We start from the raw sequence: 26,415 nt of genomic DNA on the forward strand, positions 1-26,415 counted from the left end.
ATCCTTGCCCTGTATGCACAATAACCAAATACCCTTGTCCTGTATCCACAATAATCGAATATCCTTGCCCTGTATCCACAATAACCTCATATCCGTGTCCTGTGTCCACCATAACCTCATATCCATGTCCTGTATCCACCATAACCTCATGTCCGTTTCCTGTGTCCACCTTAACCTAATATCTTTGCCCTGTGTCCACCATAACCTAATATTCTTGCCCTGTGTATAGCATAACCTAATATTCTTGCCCTGTCTATAGCATAACCTAATATCCTAGTCCCATGTACAGCATAACCTAATATCCTTCTCCTGTGTCCACCATAACCTCATATCCTTGTCCTGTGTTCACCCATAACCTAATATCCTTGTCATGTGTCCACCATAACATAACATCCCTGCCCTGTGTTCACCCATAACCTAATATCCTTGTCCTGTGTCCACCATAACCTAACATCCCTGCCGTATTCACCCGTAACCTAATATCCTTGCCCTGTGTTCACCATGACATATCCTTGTCCTGTGTTCACCCATAACCTAATATCCTTGTCATGTGTCCACCATAACCTAATATCCTTGCCCTGCGTTCACCATAACCTCATATCCTTGTCTTGTGTTCACCCATAACCTAATATCCTTGCCCTGTGTCCACCATAACCTAGTATCCTTGCCCTGTGTTCACTCATAACCTAATATCCTTGCCCTGTGTACACCATAACCTAATATCACTGCCCTGTGTTCACCATAACCTAATATCATTGCACTGTATCCACCATAACCTCATATCCATGTCCTGTGTCCACCATAACCTAATATCCTTGCCCTGTGTTCATCCATCCCCTAATATCCTAGTCCTTTCTATACAGTAGCATAACCTAATATCCTTTCCCTGTGTCCACCATAACCCAATATCCTTCCCCTGTGTACACCATAACCAAATATCCTTCCCCTGTGTCCAACATAACCTGATGTCCTTCCCCTGTGTACACCATAACCAAATATCCTTCCTGGGGTCCACCATAACCTCATATCCTTCCAGTGTTCACCGTAACCTAATATAATTCACCTGTGTACACCATAACCTAATATCCTTCCCCTGTGTACACCATAACCAAATATCCTTCCCCTGTGTTCACCATAATCTAATATCCTACCCCTGTGTCTGCCATAAACTAATATTCTTCCTCCTGTGTCCACCATAACCAAATATTCTTCCCATCTCCACCATAACCTCATATCCTTGCCCTGTGTCCACCATAACCTCATATCCTTGCCGTGTCCACCATAACCTAATATATTTGTCCTGTATCCACCATTACATCATATCCTTGCCCTATGTTCATTCATAACCTAATATCCTTCCCGTGTCCACCATAAACTAATATCCTTTCCATGTGTCCGCCATAACCTAATATATTTGTCCTGTGTCAACCATAACTTAATATCCTTGCCCTGTGCCCACCATAACCTAATATATTTGTCCTGTGTCCAGCATAACCTCATATCCTTGCCCTGTGTTCATCCTTAACCTAACAGATTTGTCCTGTGTCCACCATAATCTCATATCCTTGCCTTGTGTCCACCATAACCTAATATCCTTTCCCTGTGTCCACCATAACATAATATCAATGCCGTGTGTTCACCATAACCTATTTGTCCTGTGTCCACCATAACCTAATATCCTTGGCCTGTGTCCACCATAACCTAATATCATAGTTCCGTGTATGGCAGAACCTAATATCCTAGCCCTGTGTCCACTGTAACCTAATATCATAGTCTTGCGTATAGCATAACCTAATATCATTGTCCACTGTAACCTAATCTACTGGTTAGAATGACCAGATAGTTATTTATTATTACCAGGATATGAGCACAGAGCATTCAGCACATAATATATTTACTTATTACTCACTGTACATATTTGGAGTGTTGCGGACTCTCTAGAAGGCAACATGGCTGACACAGTTATTCTCTTTGAGATGTCCCCAGAACTAGTCTTGTCAGTCGGATAAACGGTCTCTTCTACAGTTCTTAATAACGTTATGGCTGTTGATGGGATGTGGGAAGGTTCTCTCTCGATGGTGGATGGCAGTCTGGGCTGTGGGCTGGTGATAAGACTATGAATAGGAGTAACTGGCACATGCACACTATGTGTGAGAGGCATGGAGGTTACAACTTTTTCAGTAGCATTTAGTGTAGCGGTGGTCAGCTGATGAGTCTTTCCTATAATGGTTTGTGAAGCTTCAGTCACTGTGGAATAGTTTGAGGGTCTCCTTGAAGTGGGGAAGGTCTCTAAGGACACAATTTTTCCCACTGTCTTCAGTTCCTGAGTGATTTCAGGAGTCACCCCAGTTTGCCCACTGGCAGAACTCTGGGACGTGAGCTGATCAAATGAGGTAGTAACTGTCTGTGAGATAATTGAAGGATGATACATTGTAGTCGAAAGAGCTGATGACGGAGTCGTACCTGAAACAGTATCTCTTGTTATGGTTACTGCCGAGCTCTGTCTCTCTTCAGCGACTGACCCAAGGGATGTCAATTCCTTTGCTGTTGGCTGAGCAGTGGTTAATGTTTCAGACACAGCCACTGATTGAGTGCCTGGCTGAGCAGCAGAAATTAATTGACCTGTTGTTTTATAGCTCTCCGGTGTTGACAGAGCTCTCAATTCAGTTGTGATTTCTTTCGACGTAAATAAGGTTTCTGTTTTTCCTGTCGGTTGTTTTCCATCGGATTCCGCGACTTTAGTTGTTGCAGATGTACTGAATTGGAAAGGGAGCTTGGTGGGTTGGCCAACTGGTGTAGCCCTGCTGCTTATACCAGGGGCCGCACTGAGAGTTTGTGTTGTACTAATTGCATCAGTTAGCAAGGCTTTTCCTTCTGTGGCCAGAGACTTGATTAACGGTGCTGTAGAATAAGAACCAGCTGGAGATAATGAGGTAGAAAGACTTGAATATGTTTGCTGACTAGTGGATTCCATTATTGTAGAGATATCTGTTAAAGGATACTCAGAAGTTAGACTGGTCATGGAGATACTGGTTTTTAGAGATGGAGGATGGGACGTTGTTGAGAGAACAGACATGACTGTTACATTTTTAGTGGAAAGGGCTGTTGACATCTTTATTAATGTTGTTTCTGTAACCCCCATTTGAGATGTTCGTTGTGAAACACTCTCCAAGGAGTAGGCAGGTACAGAGGGTGGTGTGGTCTCACGTACAGAAATATCAGTGGGTAACAGCGTCTGTCCTGTGTAGGGTATTGATTTTAATGACCCTGTTACGTTACCTAGGTCTTGGATGAGTGTGGTGAACTCTGTGGTGCTTTTACCTCCGGTGCTGGGTTGTGTGGTCACTAGTTCAGTGGACATGTGAGTGGCTGAAATTATGTAAGTAGAGGTCACTGCGCTCGTCTGAGTGACAACCTTTGGTGATACGTGTTCCCCTGTTGTAAAATTCAATGAAACCATTTTTGTGGTCAGATCCGTGTAGACTGGCGGAGAAGTGGACTCTGGTTTGACCACTTCTGAAGTTTGAAAGGTGCTTTCCTCTTTTGTTACATGTGGCTTTGTGACCAAATGAGTTATATCTCGACTAGATGAGGACAGTGACACTTGTGTGGCTGTGTGAGCAACAGTTTCGGATGACGCACTTGTTACTGTTGACTTTGTTGGTTCAATCTTTGCTTTGAAGGTTGGCAGTGGAGTCTGAGAGGTTAAAAATGGAGCTATGGAGGTGACGGGTATGGTTATTGCCAAAGCAGAGCTTTCAGAGGTTAAAGGAAATGATGGTTGTGTTGACTTTGTAATATATTTATATGTAGTTGTAGATGGTATTGGCTGTATGGGATATGGACTAAATGTAGACTGTGTGGTCTCAGAAATATTCACAATTATTGGGAGCGTGGAAATTGTAGTGAGGTAGGTTGTGGCTAGAGGAATTGTGCCATTGGCCAGTGTGGTGTCTAGAGGAGGTGGCCCTGTTGTGGCCTCTGTGATGGTGGTTTTCTGAGCCACGGTACTAGTGATTTCTGGTGGTAACACTGGCTTTATAGTAGGCTCAATGGGATGTTTAGTAAGTGCCACCTTTGTGACAAAAGGTTTGACTGTATCCGTTTTCAGTGTCACCAGTTGTGTGGTAAACGTTTGTGTTGCAGATTGTGATGTGTACTCCGTGGTCTCCACAGCACTAGTGGCTTCTGTGGAAATGACAGCTGAGGGCACAGACGTTGTTTCTACCACTGGGCTAGGAGCCAGAGAAGAGAGCGTAGTCATGGTGCTGGGTGTGATTTCTGGTGGTAAGTGTGACACACCCAATGTTGGTTGTGAATATTCATGGCCAGTACTTGTTGTGGTCCTTCCTGTTATAGGATGGAAGTAACTTATAGACTCAGTGGTTGCTGGGACAGGACCAGTACTTGTTGTGTACTTTGATGATATTATTGTAATTTCTGTTTGTGTAGGCGATGTGGATGTTACACTTTCACTAGTTAGGATCGCAGTGACAGGCGGCGGAAGAGTTGCCGTTGTCACACTTGGAAGAGATGCCAGCTCAGTCCTTTCAGCCCGGCCCGTTGTCAGTATGACTGCTGGGGCGGAAGATGATGTGGCTGGTCCGGTAGTTGCAGCTGGTGATCTGGAGGATTCTGCCACTGTGACTGGTAGTTGTGAGATTTCTAGGGCTGTTACAGATGTTGTTTGTATAGTTGTAGAGGAAGTTGATTCAGGTCCTGTAGGGGTTGTAACCGCAGTTAACCCAGTGGCTTGCAATACTGTTGATCCTTCTAGAAGAGCCAGGCTGCTGGTGGTCTCTCTGGGTATAGTGCCAGTGGTGGTCGGAACTGATGGAGTGTACACTGTACCAGTTAGATGGAGCGTGGTGGTAGCAGGTTCCAGTGTAACAATGGACGTTACAGCTGGTTTAGGGACATCTGTTGACGGGCTCAATGTAGGTGGCAGAGCTGTCGGAGTGGCAGCAGACACAGATACACTATGTAGAGTGACCTCAGCTTTAGTGGTTGTCAGAGGTGTATAAATAAAGCTGGGTGATGTGGTCACATGTAGACTGGTTGTCAGTTTGTGATATCCTGTTGTGGAAATTAATGTTGGTACCACAATCGCAGGTTCGATGCCTGTGGATAAGAAATTAAATGAATATAAATGTCATTAGCCAATAGATAAAACTGCAGATGGGAAATACCTGTATATCCCGATACCAATCTCTATTGGGTCCTCACTGTTGATTCAAAAGCTGTAACTTTGTAATAGGTCCCCACAATCTATAAAGCAGCTGAAATATGGTATTGCCAACCTGTTATAATCTGCGGAAGCTCCTGAAAGTGCTTTCAGGCTACTGTATTTATAAATTAAATTCTGAAACTATGGAGCAGATCTCACATACTGTGTAAGAGCTGGAAGAGAGTAATCGCATACTGTATATGTTAGAGAGCTGGAAGAGAGTAGTCACATACTGTATATGTTAGAGAGCTGGAAGAGAGTAGTCACATACTGTATATGTTAGAGCTGGAAGAGAGTACTCACATACTGTATATGTTAGAGCTGGAAGAGAGTAGTCACATACTGTGTATGTTAGAGCTGGAAGAGAGTAGTCATATACTGTATATGTTAGAGCTGGAAGAGAGTAGTCACATACTGTGTATGTTAGAGCTGGAATAGAGTAGTCATATACTGTATATGTTAGAGCTGGAACAGAGTAGTCACATACTGTGTATGTTAGAGCAGAAAAAGAGTAGTCACATACTGTATATGTTAGAGCTGGAAGAGAGTAGTCATATACTGTATATGTTAGAGCTGGCTAAAGAGTAGTCACATACTGTATATGTTAGAGCTTGAAGAGAGTAGTCACATAATGTATATGTTAGAGCTGGAAGAGAGTAGTCACATACTGTATATATTAGAGCTGCTAAAGAGTAGTCACATACTGTATATATTAGAGCTGGAAGAGAGTACTCACATACAGTATATGCTAGAGCTGGAAGAGAGTAATCATATACTGTATATGTATGTTAGAGTTGGAAGAGAGTAGTCACATACTGTATATGTTAGAGCTGGAAGAGAGTAGTCACATACTGTATATGTTAGAGCTGGAAGAGAGTACTCACATACTGTATATGTTAGAGCTAGAAGAGAGTATGCACATAGTGTACATGTTAGAGCTGGAAAAGGGTACTCACATACTGTATATGCTAGAGCTAGAAAAGAGTAGTCACATACTGTATATGTCAGAAAGCTGGAAGAGAGTATTCATATACTGTATATATCAAAGAGCTAGAAGAAAGTAGTTACATACTGTATATTTTAGAGCTAGAAGAGAGTACTCACATACAGTATATGCTAGAGCTGGAAGAGAGTACTCACATACTGTATATGTTAGAGCTGAAAGAGAGTATGCACATAGTGTACATGTTAGAGCTGGAAGAGAGTACTCACATACTGTATATGTTAGACCTGTAAGAGAGTAGTCACATACTGTATATGTTAGAGCTGGAAGAGAGTAGTCACATACTGTATATGTTAGACCTGTAAGAGAGTAGTCACATACTGTATATGTTAGAGCTGGAAGAGAGTAGTCACATACTGTATATGTTAGAGCTGGAAGAGAGTAGTCACATACCGTGTATGTTAGAGAGCTGGAAGAGAGTAGTCACATACTCTATATGATAGAGCTGGAAGAGAGTAGTCACATACTGTATATGTTAGAGCTGGAAGAGAGTAGTCACATACTGTATATGTTAGAGCTGGAACAGAGTAGTCACATACTGTATATGTTAGAGCTGGAAGAGAGTAGTCACATACTGTATATGTTAGAGCTGGAAGAGAGTAGTCACATACTGTATATGTTAGAGCTGGAAGAGAGTAATCACATACAGTGTATGTTAGAGCTGGAAGAGAGTAATCACATACAGTGTATGTTAGAGCTGGAAGAGAGTAATCATATACTGTATATGTATGTTAGAGTTGGAAGAGAGTAGTCACATACTGTATATGTTAGAGCTGGAAGAGAGTAATCACATACAGTGTATGTTAGAGCTGGAAGAGAGTAATCACATACAGTGTATGTTAGAGCTGGAAGAGAGTAATCATATACTGTATATGTATGTTAGAGTTGGAAGAGAGTAGTCACATACTGTATATGTTAGAGCTGGAAGAGAGTAGTCACATACTGTATATGTTGGAGCTGGAAGAGAGTAATCACATACTGTATATGTTAGAGCTGGAAGAGAGTAGTCACATACTGTATATGTTAGAGCTGGAAGAGAGTAGTCACATAACGTGTATGTTAGAGAGCTGGAAGAGAGTAGTCACATACCGTGTATGTTAGAGAGCTGGAAGAGAGTAGTCACATACTGTATATGTTAGAGAGCTGGAAGAGAGTAGTCACATACTGTATATATTAGAGCTGGAAGAGAGTAGTCAGTGTCACATACTGTATATGTTAGAACTGGAAGAAAGTAGTCACATACTGTATATGTTAGAGCTGGAAGAGAGTAGTCACATACTGTATATGTTAGAGCTGGAAGAGAGTAGTCACATATTGTATATGTTAGAGCTAGAAGAGAGTAGTCACATACTGTATATGTTAGAGCTGGAAGAAAGTAGTCACATACTGTATATGTTAGAGCTGGAAGGGAGTATAATTTTATACTATATTATTGATATACCTTTTATAATAAATTACTTTATACCCATTCCACACTTGTGTTTTTTATTTGCATAGAATTACTATTTTTACATCAATATTTTGGTCCATTTGTTAAGCGCCAGGGGTACATATATTATTTGTTCTCCATTATTCAGTAGGGAAGGTGAATCCCTAATTACCCCAAGGCTTGCATCCCATTCAGGACACATAGGTATAGCGCAGCCTTATTCCTTTTTTTCTAGAAGAGAGTATGCACATAGTGTACATGTTAGAGCTGGAAGAGAGTACTCACATACTGTATATGCTAGAGCTGGAAAAGAGTAGTCACATACTGTACATGTCAGAAAGCTGGAAGAGAGTATTCACATACTGTATATATCAAAGAGCTAGAAGAGAGTAGTTACATACTGTATATTTTAGAGCTAGAAGAGAGTACTCACATACAGTACATGCTAGAGCTGGAAGAGAGTACTCACATACTGTGTATGTTAGAGCCAGAAGAGAGTATGCACATACTGTATATGTTAAAGCTGGAAAAGAGTACTCACATACTGTATATGTTAGAGCTGGAAGAGAATACTCTCATACTGTATATGTTAGAGCTGGAAGAGAGTACTCACATACAGTACATGCTAGAGCTGGAAGGGAGTAGTCACATACTGTATTTATTAGAGCTGGAAGAGAGTAGTCATATACTGTATATATTAGAGCTGGAAGAGAGTACTCACATACAGTACATGCTAGAGCTGGAAGAGAGTACTCACATACTGTATATGTTAGAGCTAGAAGAGAGTAGTCACATACTGTATATGTTAGAGCTGGAAGAGAGTACTCACATACAGTACATGCTAGAGCTGGAAGAGAGTAGTCATATACTGTATATATTAGAGCTGGAAGAGAGTACTCACATACAGTACATGCTAGAGCTGGAAGAGAGTACTCACATACTGTATATGTTAGAGCTAGAAGAGAGTAGTCACATACTGTATATGTTAGAGCTAGAAGAGAGTATGCACATAGTGTACATGTTAGAGCTGGAAGAGAGTACTCACATACTGTATATGTTAGAGCTGGAAGAGAGTAGTCACATACTGTATATGTTAGAGCTGGAAGAGAATACTCTCATACTGTATATGTTAGAGCTGGAAGAGAGTACTCACATACAGTACATGCTAGAGCTGGAAGGGAGTAGTCACATACTGTATTTATTAGAGCTGGAAGAGAGTAGTCATATACTGTATATATTAGAGCTGGAAGAGAGTACTCACATACAGTACATGCTAGAGCTGGAAGAGAGTACTCACATACTGTATATGTTAGAGCTAGAAGAGAGTAGTCACATACTGTATATGTTAGAGCTGGAAGAGAGTACTCACATACAGTATATGCTAGAGCTGGAAGAGAGTAGTCATATACTGTATATATTAGAGCTGGAAGAGAGTACTCACATACAGTACATGCTAGAGCTGGAAGAGAGTACTCACATACTGTATATGTTAGAGCTAGAAGAGAGTAGTCACATACTGTATATGTTAGAGCTAGAAGAGAGTATGCACATAGTGTACATGTTAGAGCTGGAAGAGAGTACTCACATACTGTATATGTTAGAGCTGGAAGAGAGTAGTCACATACTGTATATGTTAGAGCTGGAAGAGAGTAGTCACATACTATATATGTTAGAGCTGGAAGAGAGTAGTCACATACTGTATGTTACACCTAAAAGAGAGTACTCACAACATTGTCCGTGTTACAGTAAAAGGAAGATACTTACAGTCTGGGAAGTAAACACATTTCCTCGTAACTTCATCCAGTAACATGTCTGGGGGACACAGTGGGAAACAGCCTTCAACCCTGGAAGAGACAGCTATGGCATGAAGCTGACCAATTCCATTAATGGGAGCGAAGCAATACAGGACTGCTAAGTTAGGGTCCCATTTACAAACGAAAAGTAACCCCTTTAGAGCTCGCTAAAGGGGTTATGCCGTTTTTCTGTATTTAGTAAACAGCTGTAATCTTAGATTACCGCTGTTTGTACAGCATCGCTCTCGCCATCTTTTAGATGGCAAGAGCGATGCGGGCCCCATTGACGGCAATGGAGACCCGGCGGTGCCTTTCCGTCTTCAGTGAAGCCTTCCAGGCACTGCCGGGTATCATTGTCATGCACATGCGCAGACGGACCATCGCGCATGCGCATGCCACTGGAGCCCCGTCGAGGGCAGCGTTAGGCTGCCAGCAGCCAAGCAGAGGACCTGAACTTCGCGGGACCTCGCCGGAGGGGTAAGTATTATTAAATACCAGTGGAATTTTCATTTGTATCACAGTGATACTAAACTAAAATTGCCGCTGGTATTTCACTTCGTTTGTAAATGGGGCCCTTAGTGTCTGTACTTAAGATATAAGTGGCCAAACAACATCTTACCCAAACATGAAACCTGGGCTGCAATTGGCAAATAAGGGATGACCCAACAAAATCTGATAATCAATAATCAAATGATTTTATTAAATAGATTAATGGCATCATAATACAACTCACTAATGTCATGGCTAAATTAAATTAATTCAGCACTGCCGAGAAGGCGGCCGGCTGCCGTGAAACGCCTTAATACTGTATGGTGACTGGCACCAGGATAACAGGGCAGTCTGTCTGGACAGTGAGCTTTCTGGAAATGTAGCAGAGACATAGGACTTACTTAGGGACATTCTGACAGTGTTCCCCTGCTGGGTCTCTGCAGGTTCTGAAACAAGCACTTGCACAAGCATCATAGCGCCACTCACAGGTAGATCGCGGAGTAACAGGTGACTTGGAATCTAGAAGATAAGATGTGAAGTCAGAACAGCAAGAAGAATGAGCCCAGGACACACGTGTAACACAGTTATAGCTGTTATTTTTCTCCACACCACGATGACATTATACTATATGAGGTTATTAGGGTTAAATATTCTGGATACCCCATAACAGGAAAATCGGTGATATAATTTCTTAAATGGTCACATATCTGCCAATTCCCTCTGTATTATACAAGTCGTGAGAGTGAGAGGACATGAGGACTGTCTGTATTACATGTGTCCTGAGAGTGAGGGGACATCAGGACTGTCTGTATTACATGTGTCCTGAGAGTGAGGGGATACCAGGACTGTGTGTATGACATGTGTCCTGAGAGTGAGGGGAAGGACATGTGTCCTGAGAGTGAGGGGACATCTGGACTGTCTGTATTACATGTGTCCTGAGAGGGAGGGGACATCAGGACTGTCTGTATAACATGTGTCCTGAGAGTGAGGGGATACCAGGACTGTCTGTATTACATGTGTCCTGAGAGTGAGGGGACATCAGGACTGTCTGTATTACATGTGTCCTGAGAGTGAGGGGATACCAGGACTGTCTGTATTACATGTGTCCTGAGAGTGAGGGGACATCAGGACTGTCTGTATTACATGTGTCCTGAGAGTGAGGGGAAGGACATGTGTCCTGAGAGTGAGGGGACATTAGGACTGTCTGTATTACATGTGTCCTGAGAGGGAGGGGACATCACGACTGTCTGTATAACATGTGTCCTGAGAGTGAGGGGACATCAGGACTGTCTGTATTACATGTGTCCTGAGAGGGAGGGGACATCAGGACTGTCTGTATAACATGTGTCCTGAGAGTGAGGGGACATCAGGACTGTCTGTATTACATGTGTCCTGAGAGGGAGGGGACATCTGGACTGTCTGTATTGCATGTGTCCTGAGAGTGAGGGGACATGAGGACTGTCTGTATTGCATGTGTCCTGAGAGTGAGGGGACATCAGGACTGTCTGTATTACATGTGTCCTGAGAGTGAGGGGACATCAGGACTGTCTGTATTACATGTGTCCTGAGAGGGAGGGGACATCAGGACTGTCTGTATAACATGTGTCCTGAGAGTGAGGGGACATCAGGACTGTCTGCATTACATGAGTCCTGAGAGGGAGGGGACATCTGGACTGTCTGTATTGCATGTGTCCTGAGAGTGAGGGGACATCAGGACTGTCTGTATTACATGTGTCCTGAGAGTGAGGGGAAGGACATGTGTCCTGAGAGTGAGGGGACATCTGGACTGTCTGTATTACATGTGTCCTGAGAGGGAGGGGACATCAGGACTGTCTGTATAACATGTGTCCTGAGAGTGAGGGGATACCAGGACTGTCTGTATTACATGTGTCCTGAGAGTGAGGGGACATCAGGACTGTCTGTATTACATGTGTCCTGAGAGTGAGGGGATACCAGGACTGTCTGTATTACATGTGTCCTGAGAGTGAGGGGACATCAGGACTGTCTGTATTACATGTGTCCTGAGAGTGAGGGGAAGGACATGTGTCCTGAGAGAGAGGGGACATCAGGACTGTCTGTATTACATGTGTCCTGAGAGGGAGGGGACATCTGGACTGTCTGTATTACATGTGTCCTGAGAGTGAGGGGACATCAGGACTGTCTGTATTACATGTGTCCTGAGAGGGAGGGGACATCTGGACTGTCTGTATTACATGTGTCCTGAGAGGGAGGGGACATCAGGACTGTCTGTATTACATGTGTCCTGAGAGGGAGGGGACATCAGGACTGTCTGTATAACATGTGTCCTGAGAGTGAGGGGACATCAGCTCTGTCTGTATAACATGTGTCCTGAGAGGGAGGGGACATCTGGACTGTCTGTATTGCATGTGTCCTGAGAGTGAGGGGATACCAGGACTGTGTGTATGACATGTGTCCTGAGAGGGAGGGGACATCGGGACTGTCTGTATTACAAAAGTCAGGGGCTCCATCTCTGCAAATACAATGCAATGCGCACTATACTGCTACATTCCAATGTGTTTCATAGCATAGGAGTCAAGAAATGTACAGACAAACCTGGGAAGAGCCCCAACCACAGGCTGTGGAGAGCTTGTTTATTTATTTGTTTATAACCCTCCCCCCCCCCCCCTCCCAATGACAGGTGGGAGCTGATTGGCTGGAGCACCATCTATCATACACAATGAGTTTTATCACTCGTGAATGACAAAACTCATTGATAAATGAGGCCATAAGGGTCTGACAGATTCTTGGTAAGCCCCCCTTCTCCATGCTCTTTAGGAAGAGTCCACAAACCCATTCAGAGAGGTTGGTCATGGTAACCCTCAGCACTGTGGGGAGTAGGTGGAGCACGACCTCACCCCTGAGTCCTGGTTAGTATATCTATCTATCTATCTATCTATCTATCTATCTATCTATCTATCTATCTATATCTATATATATATATATATATATATATATATATATATATATAATAATCCAAAGTCTGCCGGCACTCACAACACCAACACAGCTGCCTCTGGTGCGCAATTAAATCAATCCACAGAAATCCAAAAGAAATTGGTACTCAGAGTAATTGAAAATGCAAATATAGAAATGTATTAAATTCGGTCTACAGCCGTTTCTGGGCCGAAGCCCCGTCTTCAGGACCACAATACAAACAAAACACATAAAATAACCACATAACCCCCCATATGTACCTTACCATCAACCGGCGCGCACCTCCAGCCGTCCGTCAGGAACCATCCGCCGGAAGCACGTGACCGTCACACTTCCGGAAACTACAGCCGACATCGTCATGGGGACCGCAGAGTGCGTTCCACAGACCAGAGAGCCTGCGTTCCACAGTCGTGAACCGGCCCCGCCCCCCAGCAGTGGCACCTAAAAACACAGCAAGACACCCACCGATTGGTGTATGTACATCACAAGCCCAACAACATTACATAAACATTAACAAAAAATGACAAACATCATAAAAACCGAGCAAATAAGCACATACCCCGTTAGGACCCCCACAATCCATAATCCCACACTCCAGAATCCCAATCGCAAACATAGCAATACAAAGTGAAAATAAAAGATCACCATCACAATACCAAATCAGTCATATGAGGCTATTCCAATTAATTTTTTCATTTAAGCCATGTGGGGCAATGGTATTAAGTCTTAAAATCCACTTGGATTCCTTGATAAGTAACTGCTTAGCCCTATCACCCCGTCTCAGAGTGACGGGCACATGGTCAATCATAAAGTATCTAAGTGATGCCAGCGTGTGCCCGACCTCTTTGAAGTGTCGAGCAACTGGCTGATCAATAAGCCTCCCTTGTAAAAAAAAAATTTTGTTCGTATGTGGGTGTTTGAAAGATTGACATGTATGCAAAAAAGAACATGTTGTGCAATTACTGCATCTGTAACATCCTGGCTGTTTTCTCTGTGTATTCACTGTCACAGGGACAGCTTTACCCGTGATGTCTGTTTTAACAAGTCTATCTCTCAAATTTCTACCTCGTCGCAGTGCAGCTATGGGTCTACTATTTCTGAAGATAGGAAGATCCCTATCCGATGAGACCACTGGCCATAACGCCTGCGTGGCTCTCCTAATGATAGGACTGGCAGTAGAAAAATCACTAGTCCAAGGTATTATTTTAGATGAGTCCCTAGCCTTGGGACACAATAGATCATTGCGTGACATAGCCATTACTTTGATTTTTTGTTCTCTTAAAGTTTGGGGATTATAACCTCTATTAATGAACTTGTCAATAAGTACATCCAACTCCCCAGCAACCTTACTCGAATCACTCGTGATGCGAGCTATCCTCATCATCTGGGACAAAGGTAGACCCTGTTTCAGGGGTTCTGGGTGATGGCTAGAGGCTAATAGAAAAGTGTTTCTGTCAGTTGGTTTATGAAAGACATCTGTTTGAAAACCCCCATTAATGAACTTAACCGTAACATCTAAAAAATGCACCTCACTTTCGTGATACAGAAACGTGAACTTAATAGGAGAATCAGACCTATCGATAGTCTCCATAAGATGAATAAATCTGTCGGTACCCCCAGTCCACAGAAGAAAAATGTCATCAATGTACCGGGTGTACCACAGAATATCATTCGACACCTCCTCATCCTGGAAAAACAACTGCTGTTCAAGGTCAAACATAAAAACATTAGCATACGATGGTGCCACAGATGACCCCATGGCACACCCTCGTAGCTGTAGATAGAACCCACCATCATGGAGGAAATAATTACGACATAAGGTGAGCTCCAAGAGCTTCAACAATAAACCATGGTCAAACAACGATTCATGCAGATTAATACCCAAAAACTTTTTCATGGCCAGCATGCCACCAACATGTGGAATGGAGGTATATAGACTGCATATGTCCAAACAACATAATAGGGTGTGTGATGGAATATTCTTCAAGTCCGCGAGTTTTTGTAAAAACATAGAGGTATCCTTGAGGAATGTAGATTGTCTGCCCACCAGTGGTTGCAGAATAGAATCCAGCAACTGAGACACCGGTTGCAGCAATGAGTCTCTCGCCGATATAATCGGCCGTCCCGGGGGATTAATGCTGTCTTTGTGCACCTTAGGTAAGGTGTACAGTACAGGAACCCTAGGATACTGAACTAATAGGGCTTTGTACACTTTCAGAGGAATTAATGACTGGTCCTTAGCTGTCGTCAAGATCTCTGCCAATTCCCTCTGATACTCAATGGTAGGGTCTCTTGACAGTTTTTGGTACACTGCCGTGTCTGATAATTGGGACTCAATCTCAGCCCTGTAAGTTCCAATGTCCTGTATCACGATGGCACCGCCCTTGTCGGCAGGCCTGATGACGATGTCTTCATATGACTCCAAATTTTTAAGTGCCCGCAACTCTGAGTTAGACAGGTTGGGGTGAACCTTACCAGGTGCCGCGACAAATTTAGTGACTGCCTCATCAAGTAGACGACCAAAAGTCCGCAAAGATGCATTATTGGAAATAGGATCATAATTGGACCTCGAGGATCGATGCAAAAATACCTCAAAAATCGTAGGAGCAGCACTTAAATTCTCATGCTGAAAATGCTCCTTGAGCCTCAATTTTCTCGCAAACTTATGAGAATCACAACTCCACTTAAACTCATCAAAACGATTTGTAGGAACAAAACTTAATCCTCGGTTTAAGACCTGAATCTCCAATGCAGATAGTTGTCTTTGAGACAGATTAAAAATTAGATTTTCTTCTTGGTGGGAGGTCTTCCTCTGCCTCTTATTTTGCCCGCCTCTGCGGGTAGTTGATCTGACCTGGTTTCCTCTAAGGGTACAGGGGCCTGCCCTAAAGGGCCTCTCTGTGACCTACTAGAATCGTCGCTTTCTGAGACTTGAAAATCACTTTCACTATTACTGTTTGAAACGTTCCTGCCACTTCGTTTATCAAAATTTTTTTTGTGCCAAGGTCTACGTCTGACAACCCTCTCCTGCTGAAACCAAGAGGGGGCGCCCCCAGATAGCCATTTGTAAACACGGTTGTCATCATAATCAGCATCCACCGTGTATTTCTTATTTTTCTTGAACTTGATTAAGTTACGCTTGTACGTATCACATTGTTCCTCCATCTTACTGAGCCAATCATGGCTAGGTTCATCTTTTAAGGTTTTCATATGGGATTTTTCAAAGAGAGCAATCTTCTCTTTAGTGATGGTTAATTCACGATTGGACTCCTCAATAACTGCAACCATCAAATCTAACGCACATTTATTTAAAATGGCGATCCACTTGTGTACAAATTCTGGGTTGTTCCGCCCAATTGTGGGAACATTATGCACACGGAAGCCACGGGGAATTTTGTGCTCCCTATAATACTCGGATAATGAAATCCCGTGCAATGAATAATCAATCTCACGGCGTTTTAATTTCATCAATTGATAAAATAAATCCTCAGCTTTATGCACTGGATCACTCAGCATTAAGACTTCTTTGGATAAAATTTGCTCAATGTCACTAGCAGAGTAGCTGAATGTAGCACCTGCATCTTGGTTAAATAATCCTCGACATCCTGTCTGTTCACTTATCAAGGAATCCAAGTGGATTTTAAGACTTAATACCATTGCCCCACATGGCTTAAATGAAAAAATTAATTGGAATAGCCTCATATGACTGATTTGGTATTGTGATGGTGATCTTTTATTTTCACTTTGTATTGCTATGTTTGCGATTGGGATTCTGGAGTGTGGGATTATGGATTGTGGGGGTCCTAACGGGGTATGTACTTATTTGCTCGGTTTTTATGATGTTTGTCATTTTTTGTTAATGTTTATGTAATGTTGTTGGGCTTGTGATGTACATACACCAATCGGTGGGTGTCTTGCTGTGTCTTTAGGTGCCACTGCTGGGGGGCGGAGCCGGTTCACGACTGTGGAACGCAGGCTCTCTGGTCTGTGGAACGCACTCTGCGGTCCCCATGACGATGTCGGCTGTAGTTTCCGGAAGTGTGACGGTCACGTGCTTCCGGCGGATGGTTCCTGACGGACGGCTGGAGGCACGCGCCGGTTGATGGTAAGGTACATATGGGGGGTTATGTGGTTATTTTATGTGTTTTGTTTGTATTGTGGTCCTGAAGACGGGGCTTCGGCCCAGAAACGGCTGTAGACCGAATTTAATACATTTCTATATTTGCATTTTCAATTACTCTGAGTACCAATTTCTTTTGGATTTCTGTGGATTGATTTAATTGCGCACCGGAGGCAGCTGTGTTGGTGTTGTGAGTGCCGGCAGACTTTGGATTATTTTTTGTACATTTGTTGTACCTGTTGCATGGCACCCATGTCTTTCGTGTAGACATAGGAACCACCTTTCTTCTGAAACAAGCCAGCTCACTTTAATGCATGTGTGAGGATCTCAGTGTGGCATAATGGAGCATACCAGCCTTCCTAGTGAACAGACAGGATGTCGAGGATTATTTAACCAAGATGCAGGTGCTACATTCAGCTACTCTGCTAGTGACATTGAGCAAATTTTATCCAAAGAAGTCTTAATGCTGAGTGATCCAGTGCATAAAGCTGAGGATTTATTTTATCAATTGATGAAATTAAAACGCCGTGAGATTGATTATTCATTGCACGGGATTTCATTATCCGAGTATTATAGGGAGCACAAAATTCCCCGTGGCTTCCGTGTGCATAATGTTCCCACAATTGGGCGGAACAACCCAGAATTTGTACACAAGTGGATCGCCATTTTAAATAAATGTGCGTTAGATTTGATGGTTGCAGTTATTGAGGAGTCCAATCGTGAATTAACCATCACTAAAGAGAAGATTGCTCTCTTTGAAAAATCCCATATGAAAACCTTAAAAGATGAACCTAGCCATGATTGGCTCAGTAAGATGGAGGAACAATGTGATACGTACAAGCGTAACTTAATCAAGTTCAAGAAAAATAAGAAATACACGGTGGATGCTGATTATGATGACAACCGTGTTTACAAATGGCTATCTGGGGGCGCCTCCTCTCGGTTTCAGCAGGAGAGGGTTGTCAGACGTAGACCTTGGCACAAAAAAAATTTTGATAAACGAAGTGGCAGGAACATTTCAAACAGTAATAGTGACAGTGATTTTCAAGTCTCAGAAAGCGACGATTCTAGTAGGTCACAGAGAGGCCCTTTAGGGCAGGCCCCTGTACCCTTAGTGGAAACCAGGTCAGATCAACTACCCGCAGAGGCGGGCAAAATAAGAGGCAGAGGAAGACCTCCCACCAAGAAGAAAATCTAATTTTTAATCTGTCTCAAAGACAACTATCTGCATTGGAGATTCAGGTCTTAAACCGAGGATTAAGCTTTGTTCCTACAAATCGTTTTGATGAGTTTAAGTGGAGGTGTGATTCTCAGAAGTTTGCGAGAAAATTGAGGCTCAAGGAGCATTTTCAGCATGAGAATTTAAGTGCTGCTCCTACGATTTTTGAGGTATTTTTGCATCGATCCTCGAGGTCCAATTATGATCCTATTTCCAATAATGCATCTTTGCGGACTTTTGGTCGTCTACTTGATGAGGCAGTCACTAAATTTGTCGCGGCACCTGGTAAGGTTCACCCCAACCTGTCTAACTCAGAGTTGCGGGCACTTAAAAATTTGGAGTCATATGAAGACATCGTCATCAGGCCTGCCGACAAGGGCGGTGCCATCGTGATACAGGACATTGGAACTTACAGGGCTGAGATTGAGTCCCAATTATCAGACACGGCAGTGTACCAAAAACTGTCAAGAGACCCTACCATTGAGTATCAGAGGGAATTGGCAGAGATCTTGACGACAGCTAAGGACCAGTCATTAATTCCTCTGAAAGTGTACAAAGCCCTATTAGTTCAGTATCCTAGGGTTCCTGTACTGTACACCTTACCTAAGGTGCACAAAGACAGCATTAATCCCCCGGGACGGCCGATTATATCGGCGAGAGACTCATTGCTGCAACCGGTGTCTCAGTTGCTGGATTCTATTCTGCAACCACTGGTGGGCAGACAATCTACATTCCTCAAGGATACCTCTATGTTTTTACAAAAACTCGCGGACTTGAAGAATATTCCATCACACACCCTATTATGTTGTTTGGACATATGCAGTCTATATACCTCCATTCCACATGTTGGTGGCATGCTGGCCATGAAAAAGTTTTTGGGTATTAATCTGCATGAATCGTTGTTTGACCATGGTTTATTTTTGAAGCTCTTGGAGCTCACCTTATGTCGTAATTATTTCCTCCATGATGGTGGGTTCTATCTACAGCTATGAGGGTGTGCCATGGGGTCATCTGTGGCACCATCGTATGCTAATGTTTTTATGTTTGACCTTGAACAGCAGTTGTTTTTCCAGGATGAGGAGGTGTCGAATGATATTCTGTGGTACACCCGGTACATTGATGACATTTTTCTTCTGTGGACTGGGGGTACCGACAGATTTATTCATCTTATGGAGACTATCGATAGGTCTGATTCTCCTATTAAGTTCACGTTTCTGTATCACGAAAGTGAGGTGCATTTTTTAGATGTTACGGTTAAGTTCATTAATGGGGGTTTTCAAACAGATGTCTTTCATAAACCAACAGATAGAAACACTTTTCTATTAGCCTCTAGCCATCACCCAGAACCCCTGAAACAGGGTCTACCTTTGTCCCAGATGATGAGGATAGCTCGCATCACGAGTGATTCGAGTAAGGTTGCTGGGGAGTTGGATGTACTTATTGACAAGTTCATTAATAGAGGTTATAATCCCCAAACTTTAAGAGAACAAAAAATCAAAGTAATGCCTATGTCACGCAATGATCTATTGTGTCCCAAGGCTAGGGACTCATCTAAAATAATACCTTGGACTAGTGATTTTTCTACTGCCAGTCCTATCATTAGGAGAGCCACGCAGGCGTTATGGCCAGTGGTCTCATCGGATAGGGATCTTCCTATCTTCAGAAATAGTAGACCCATAGCTGCACTGCGACGAGGTAGAAATTTGAGAGATAGACTTGTTAAAACAGACATCACGGGTAAAGCTGTCCCTGTGACAGTGAATACACAGAGAAAACAGCCAGGATGTTACAGGTGCAGTAATTGCACAACATGTTCTTTTTTGCATACATGTCAATCTTTCAAACACCCACATACGAACAAAATTTTTGACATAAGATATGTGTTGACTTGTTCTACTGATCATGTTGTATACATTGTTATCTGTCCATGCAAGCTATATTACGTGGGGCAGACTACACGTAAATTCTCAGAGCGTATGGCAGCGCATAGGTCCGCTATCAGGCTGTCATTACAAGGGAGGCTTATTGATCAGCCAGTTGCTCGACACTTCAAAGAGGTCGGGCACACGCTGGCATCACTTAGATACTTTATGATTGACCATGTGCCCGTCACTCTGAGACGGGGTGATAGGGCTAAGCAGTTACTTATCAAGGAATCCAAGTGGATTTTAAGACTTAATACCATTGCCCCACATGGCTTAAATGAAAAAATTAATTGGAATAGCCTCATATGACTGATTTGGTATTGTGATGGTGATCTTTTATTTTCACTTTGTATTGCTATGTTTGCGATTGAGATTCTGGAGTGTGGGATTATGGATTGTGGGGGTCCTAACGGGGTATGTGCTTATTTGCTCGGTTTTTATGATGTTTGTCATTTTTTGTTAATGTTTATGTAATGTTGTTGGGCTTGTGATGTACATACACCAATCGGTGGGTGTCTTGCTGTGTCTTTAGGTGCCACTGCTGGGGGGCGGGGCCGGTTCACGACTGTGGAACGCAGGCTCTCTGGTCTGTGGAACGCACTCTGCGGTCCCCATGACGATGTCGGCTGTAGTTTCCGGAAGTGTGACGGTCACGTGCTTCCGGCGGATGGTTCCTGACGGACGGCTGGAGGCGCGCGCCGGTTGATGGTAAGGTACATATGGGGGGTTATGTGGTTATTTTATGTGTTTTGTTTGTATTGTGGTCCTGAAGACGGGGCTTCGGCCCAGAAACGGCTGTAGACCGAATTTAATACATTTCTATATTTGCATTTTCAATTACTCTGAGTGCCAATTTCTTTTGGATTTCTATATATATATACATATATATATATATATATATATATATATGCACAGTATATATATATATATATCCCCCAGAGCTCAGCAACAGTTTAACATTTTTTATTTTAATTTCATTTTCTTAGATTTTATTTACATCAACAGTTTTGTCATTTTTTTCATGAGCTTCCGTTAATACAATATGACATTGAGCAAACTGAATTCAGCGAATGTAGAGCCATTTGCACTTGTCCAGGGCACCCCCTCGCCCCCCCCCCACCTCCCCTCTACGTAGCAGAGGAGAAGATCAGTCCGCGCAGTGCCAAACACATAAATGTCAGCGCTCCCTTCTCACTTTCCTCGGATTACTCTGTAACAGGAGAATTTCAGCTTTTATTTGTCCCTGACACTAACCTCGCAGGACCCAGGACCACCTCGTCCTTCAGGAAGATTACAGGAGCCTGTAAGACAGAAACTACCACTCATAATGAATCTGCGCGCCCGTCCCGCCACGTTAGGAAGCAGAGCCCACATTTAGGGCTTATCCCCTGTAAAATACTAGGCAAGGCTGCTGTTACCAACTCTATTTAGGGTGTTAGAAAGTGGCACCAGTTATATTTCCTGCATTAATGCACAGAAAAGCGCAACGTGTGACAAACAGATCGCTTTAGGCGTTCAGCCATTTTTGTCCCCTTACCCAGCAAGTGTATGTGAATAAGCCCTTACTCCCCCTTGGCATTTAGCCGTCCTCAAATGTGTTATAGGTATTTATCAAAGCACGTGCATTCTGTGGTATGTGAGATGTATTGAAGAGTGGAAATTGTACATTGCAGAATATGATGCAGCACAGAAAGACCTGACATAGCATGTACTAAGAATTACTCTGGATTTAACTTTTTTTTTACATAAATGTCCACAGAGGACAACAGGAGCCCAGAAATCATCTCCTGTATCGGTCACTAATTAGGTTTGAGGAAGAGGGTCGGTGTCTATAGTGCCCGGGAATGGCATGTTCTGCCTACTCCCTGTGACCCCAGCACTTGTATCTGCTCCATAGCAATCAGCACATGAAACACCGCTGTCAGCCCCTCACTGTGATTATTAGTCACCTGCTCCCGGGGTCAGTGCAGGATGGAAACAAATGGCGGGGAGACTTTCATCACTCTGGATATGTAATATGTCGTCTGAGGGAAAATACATAACACTCAGATAATGGTATTATAATGGGGGACCTGTCTCTTTATTGGGGTGCAGGGGGGTCCTTCCTATATAAAGCTGTGAACGTCAGAAGATGCCATTTTCTATTGTGCTCACCTATTGATAAGGCTACATATATATATATATATATATAATGTAATGTAATACACACACACACACGCTCTTCATGATATATGAAGACTAAGGGCCTGACTCAGAGCCGGTCGCTATTTGCGCTCGCTCGTCCAGAAAATAGGGGTGGCTATTCAAATGAACCGTTCGCTGTTTGCGGTCTGTTCACGCCTCTAGGTCTGAACGAGCGAACAAAACTTGCGGTCGTTTTTTGGGAAACTACGCCCCCTGGCTGCTCACATCCTACGTCATGTCCGCTATTTATTAGATTAATCGAGTACATCGAACAGGGTATGAGCTGCTCGCTATTCTTGTGGTTGGTTTTTGCTACCACAATTTTGCGAAGAGTTCTGGTTAAAAAAAAACCCAGTGACGTGGTCAATGACGCTGCTGCATTAATTATGCACACCCATAAAACGCCCGTTTTGACCTTTAAGCACGCCTGCGTTCGGATCTCCACTCCCCGTTTTCAAGCACCTTCCCCTGTTACCACCCACATACGCCTCATCCTGTCACTCAAATTAGCAGGCATTCGCTATTTTGCGAGCACATGAATTTCGGCCGCACTGACTGGTTCGCGCATGAGTATAACGATCAGTACACATGCGCAGTTAAAAAATACATCGCTCGGAGCGAACGAGCTGCCGCTTACGAGTGGCTCTGAATCAGGCCCTAAATCTGCATACACACACAACGATTTTATGAACGATTTTCTGTCAGATTATCTGTCAGATTTTTTAAAGTGTAATGAACGATTTTTATGAACTACAAACAATTTTTGCATACTCCCTTAATGAAAATCGTTCAGTTGACAAGTCTGACTGAACTACAAGCTACAAACTACAAACGTGAACGCGCATGAACGATAATCGTTCATCATTTGACTCAGAAAGTGAACGATTTTTTCAAACGATTATCGTTAAACGATATCGTTTAACGATTATCTGTCAAAAAATTGTTGTGTGTGTATGCAGCTTAAGGGCCATATTCAGTTAGAAGTGAAAAGTCCGTCATCGCTGTTTTTAGGTGCGAAAAAGTATTGCGCGTGTCCCCGCGTATCCCCGTCTTCAATTTGAAATCGGCGAAAACGGGACCTGGCGAAATACAAATAGGCGACAAGTGCTGTCATTTTTTGGGAAATCAGCCTGACACCCTCCAAAAGATGCTCTGACATGAGGGATCACTATGGGTACCCCCAAATAGCCCTGCTAAAGGTATTTGGGTTTTTTAAATGGTCTCAATAGGCGCTATTTAGTGTCTTTGAGCAAGTGGTGAAGAAGAGCATTTTGCAACTTTTTTAGGGGAAAATAAGTATTCCCATCAAATTTGGGGTACATGAAAATGGGTGCAAGCATATTTTAAAATGTCTAAAGTCAAGCATTAAAAAGCGCTGAAAACGCACCTTCAGCAAACACCTACAATCAAAAATACACCTCCCCCTTACTTATAGACCCCCCCAAAAGGCTAGTTCGCTAGTTTTTAAATTTGTACCCCCACTTTGATTTTTTTTTCACCCAATTTTTCAAAGTGCTTTTTTGGGGTGTCCTTTGTGGGGTTTTTTGCATTTTTTTACGCAGTTAGCATCAGGGGGGGTGTCCAAAGGGTGCAGGGTGGTTCCCGCAACATTGCACCCCAAAACCCCAATTCTGCACTTTTTTCCACCGTGTATTCATAGGCGAAACTTTTTCGCCCATTACATTGCATTGCGTTATCGCGCTGGTGAAAAGACGCTACAATTGTATACGGGGATAAGATAAGTTGAAACCGGCGAAAATGACGTAATCGGCGAGAAAGTATTACTGTCCCAATCTTTCACATACACAGTTCTCCCACAGGTACCCTCACTCACATTTACATCATTTGAAGTACATTCTATCAGGACTTTCACCCCATTCTCTCTACGAGTTGCTGCCATCTATCGCCCGCCTGGGCCACCCCAACAATTTCTGGAACATTTTTCAGCCTGGCTTCCTCACTTCCTATCCCCAGACATCTCCACCATCATTATGGGTGACTTCAATATCCCCACTGGCTGTCCACAATCTCCTCATCCCTCCAGACTACTCTCTGTAACCTCCTCTCTTGGCCTCTCCCAATGGACTGACTCCTCTACTCATCATGATGGCCACTGCCTTGATCTTGTATTTACCAGACTATGCTCAGTTTCTGATTTCACTAATTCTCCTTTCCCTCTCTCAGATCACAACCTTATCACCTGCACTCTCTCCTCCATTACATCAACCTCAATGTCACTGAAATCAACCAAACCTCCTAAAACCTGCATAAATATTAATGCTATAAACTTTCAACAACTATCTACCTCTTGTAATATGATCGGGGTAGATGTTCCTCTCCTGGGGTAGACGGATGCCTCCTTACACACAGCAGCCTGGAAACAGCAGTAGTCGTGGGTTTTCGTGCAAGCTGGTCTGCACCAGTTTTTATTGTGTGACACCAATAATCAAACAAACAAAACATAAAAATAAACCCTAGCCCGTCTGGGCTCTAACTAGACAGGTATCTCCCTCTCTACATGTGGCAGGGCCTACTGCATTACCACAAACATAGTATATACCAATGTCACAGTGTCTCAGAACAAAACCTCAATGCTTGTTCTCCCCATCGTGTGCGAGACCCTGCTTCAAAACTCTACACAGCTCTTATGAGCCACTTCCAGGTGTAATCATTAATTAGCCTGGTCTCAGGCTGAAAATCCCAACACCTGAAGTGGCCCTGTGGATGGAGCCCTCCCTTCTGTCTCACACCCACAGCGCCAGTACCCATTATCCAGCTTTTACTAAAAGCCGACACTTAAATCTGCTTGGTAAAACAGACTTTTCCTGGGGGGTTAAACTACATATGTCAGGAATCTGGGACACACATACATGCCATCCCCAACTTCTCCAGTGCCTCTATCACATATCCCTACCCCCCCTCTGTTTCGACCTATGGGCGGAACAACTGCAGCCCCCAAACAATGGACATGTGACAAAGCATCTGCATTGGCCAGCTGGATTCCTGGCCTGTGTTGTACTGTGAACTTGAAACTTTGTAACGCCAAAAACCACCTTGTTATTAAGCTGTGGCTTTATTAAACCTCGGTGTAACCAAGATACTTTACTTCTTCCATCCCTAGGCAACATTTCTTTGGGTTGGCTGTCAACCCTGCCCTATAGATGGGAGTCTAACACTGCTTGTACTCTGGGCAAATGAGACTGCCAATCAGGACTATGAATGACCACATCATCCAGATAATCAGCAGCATACCGTTTATGGGGTCTTAGAATTCTGTCCATCATCCTTTGGAAGGTAGCCGGTGCCCCACGTAACCCAAAGGGCAACATCTGGTATTGGAACAACCCTTCTGGTGTCGAAAAAGCTGTCTTTTCTTTGGCACTCTCAGTTAACGGCACTTGCCAATACTCTTTGGTTAAGTCTAGAGTGGTTAAATACCTGGCTGTTCCTAGCCCTTCAATTAGTTCATCCACCCTTGGCATTGGGTAGGCATCAAACTTTGACACACTGTTCAATTTTTGGAAATCGTTGCCGAAACTTACACTCCCATCAGGTTTTGGAATAAGCACAATGGGACTTGACCACTCACTATGCGATTTTTCAATTACACCCAGTTCCAACATTTTTTTTATTTCTTTAGACACTGATTCTCTTTGGGCTTCTGGTAACCTACAGGGCTTTAGGTTAATCTTAACCCCTGGGTCAGTGATTATGTCGTGTTTAATGACTGTGGTTTTGCCTGATACATCTGAGAACAAAACCATATTTCTGATAAGAAATTCCTTAACTTCTTGCTGTTGAACGGTCGACAGGGTTTTATCTATTGTTACTTCAGGAACCAAAGGTCCTGGGTTTACTGGAGGGGCCGGGACGGCTGACAGAGCTGCTCTATCCTTCCAAGGTTTAATCAGATTTACATGGTATAACTGTTTGGCTTTTTTTTCCTAGGCTCAATGACAGTTTTATAGGAACTGGACTTCCCCTCCCATGTCTCCTTAGCAATGTCAGGTAATCCCCTTGGATGTCTCCCGTACAAAAAATCCTGGCATACTGCCATGTAAGGACATGACA

The 26,415-nt window shown here is 43.3% G+C and overlaps 1 protein-coding gene across 1 annotated transcript in view; it reads right to left on the reverse strand.

Annotated features, from left to right (window-relative positions):
* OTOG (otogelin) overlaps positions 1–26,415 on the reverse strand; it is a 288,440-nt gene that overhangs the window by 104,802 nt on the left and 157,223 nt on the right. Inside the window, exons 32-34 of the mRNA XM_088458241.1 lie at positions 10,343–10,460; positions 9,424–9,503; positions 1,910–5,121 (exon numbers count right to left, since the gene is read on the reverse strand). Of these exons, the coding sequence (XP_088314367.1) occupies positions 1,910–5,121; positions 9,424–9,503; positions 10,343–10,460 (3,410 nt within the window). The remainder of the gene's footprint in view (positions 1–1,909; positions 5,122–9,423; positions 9,504–10,342; positions 10,461–26,415) is intronic.

This window comes from Taudactylus pleione, unplaced genomic scaffold (genome assembly GCF_031769625.1).
Source record: "Taudactylus pleione unplaced genomic scaffold, aTauple2 ptg000820l, whole genome shotgun sequence".
Lineage (NCBI taxonomy): Eukaryota > Metazoa > Chordata > Amphibia > Anura > Myobatrachidae > Taudactylus > Taudactylus pleione.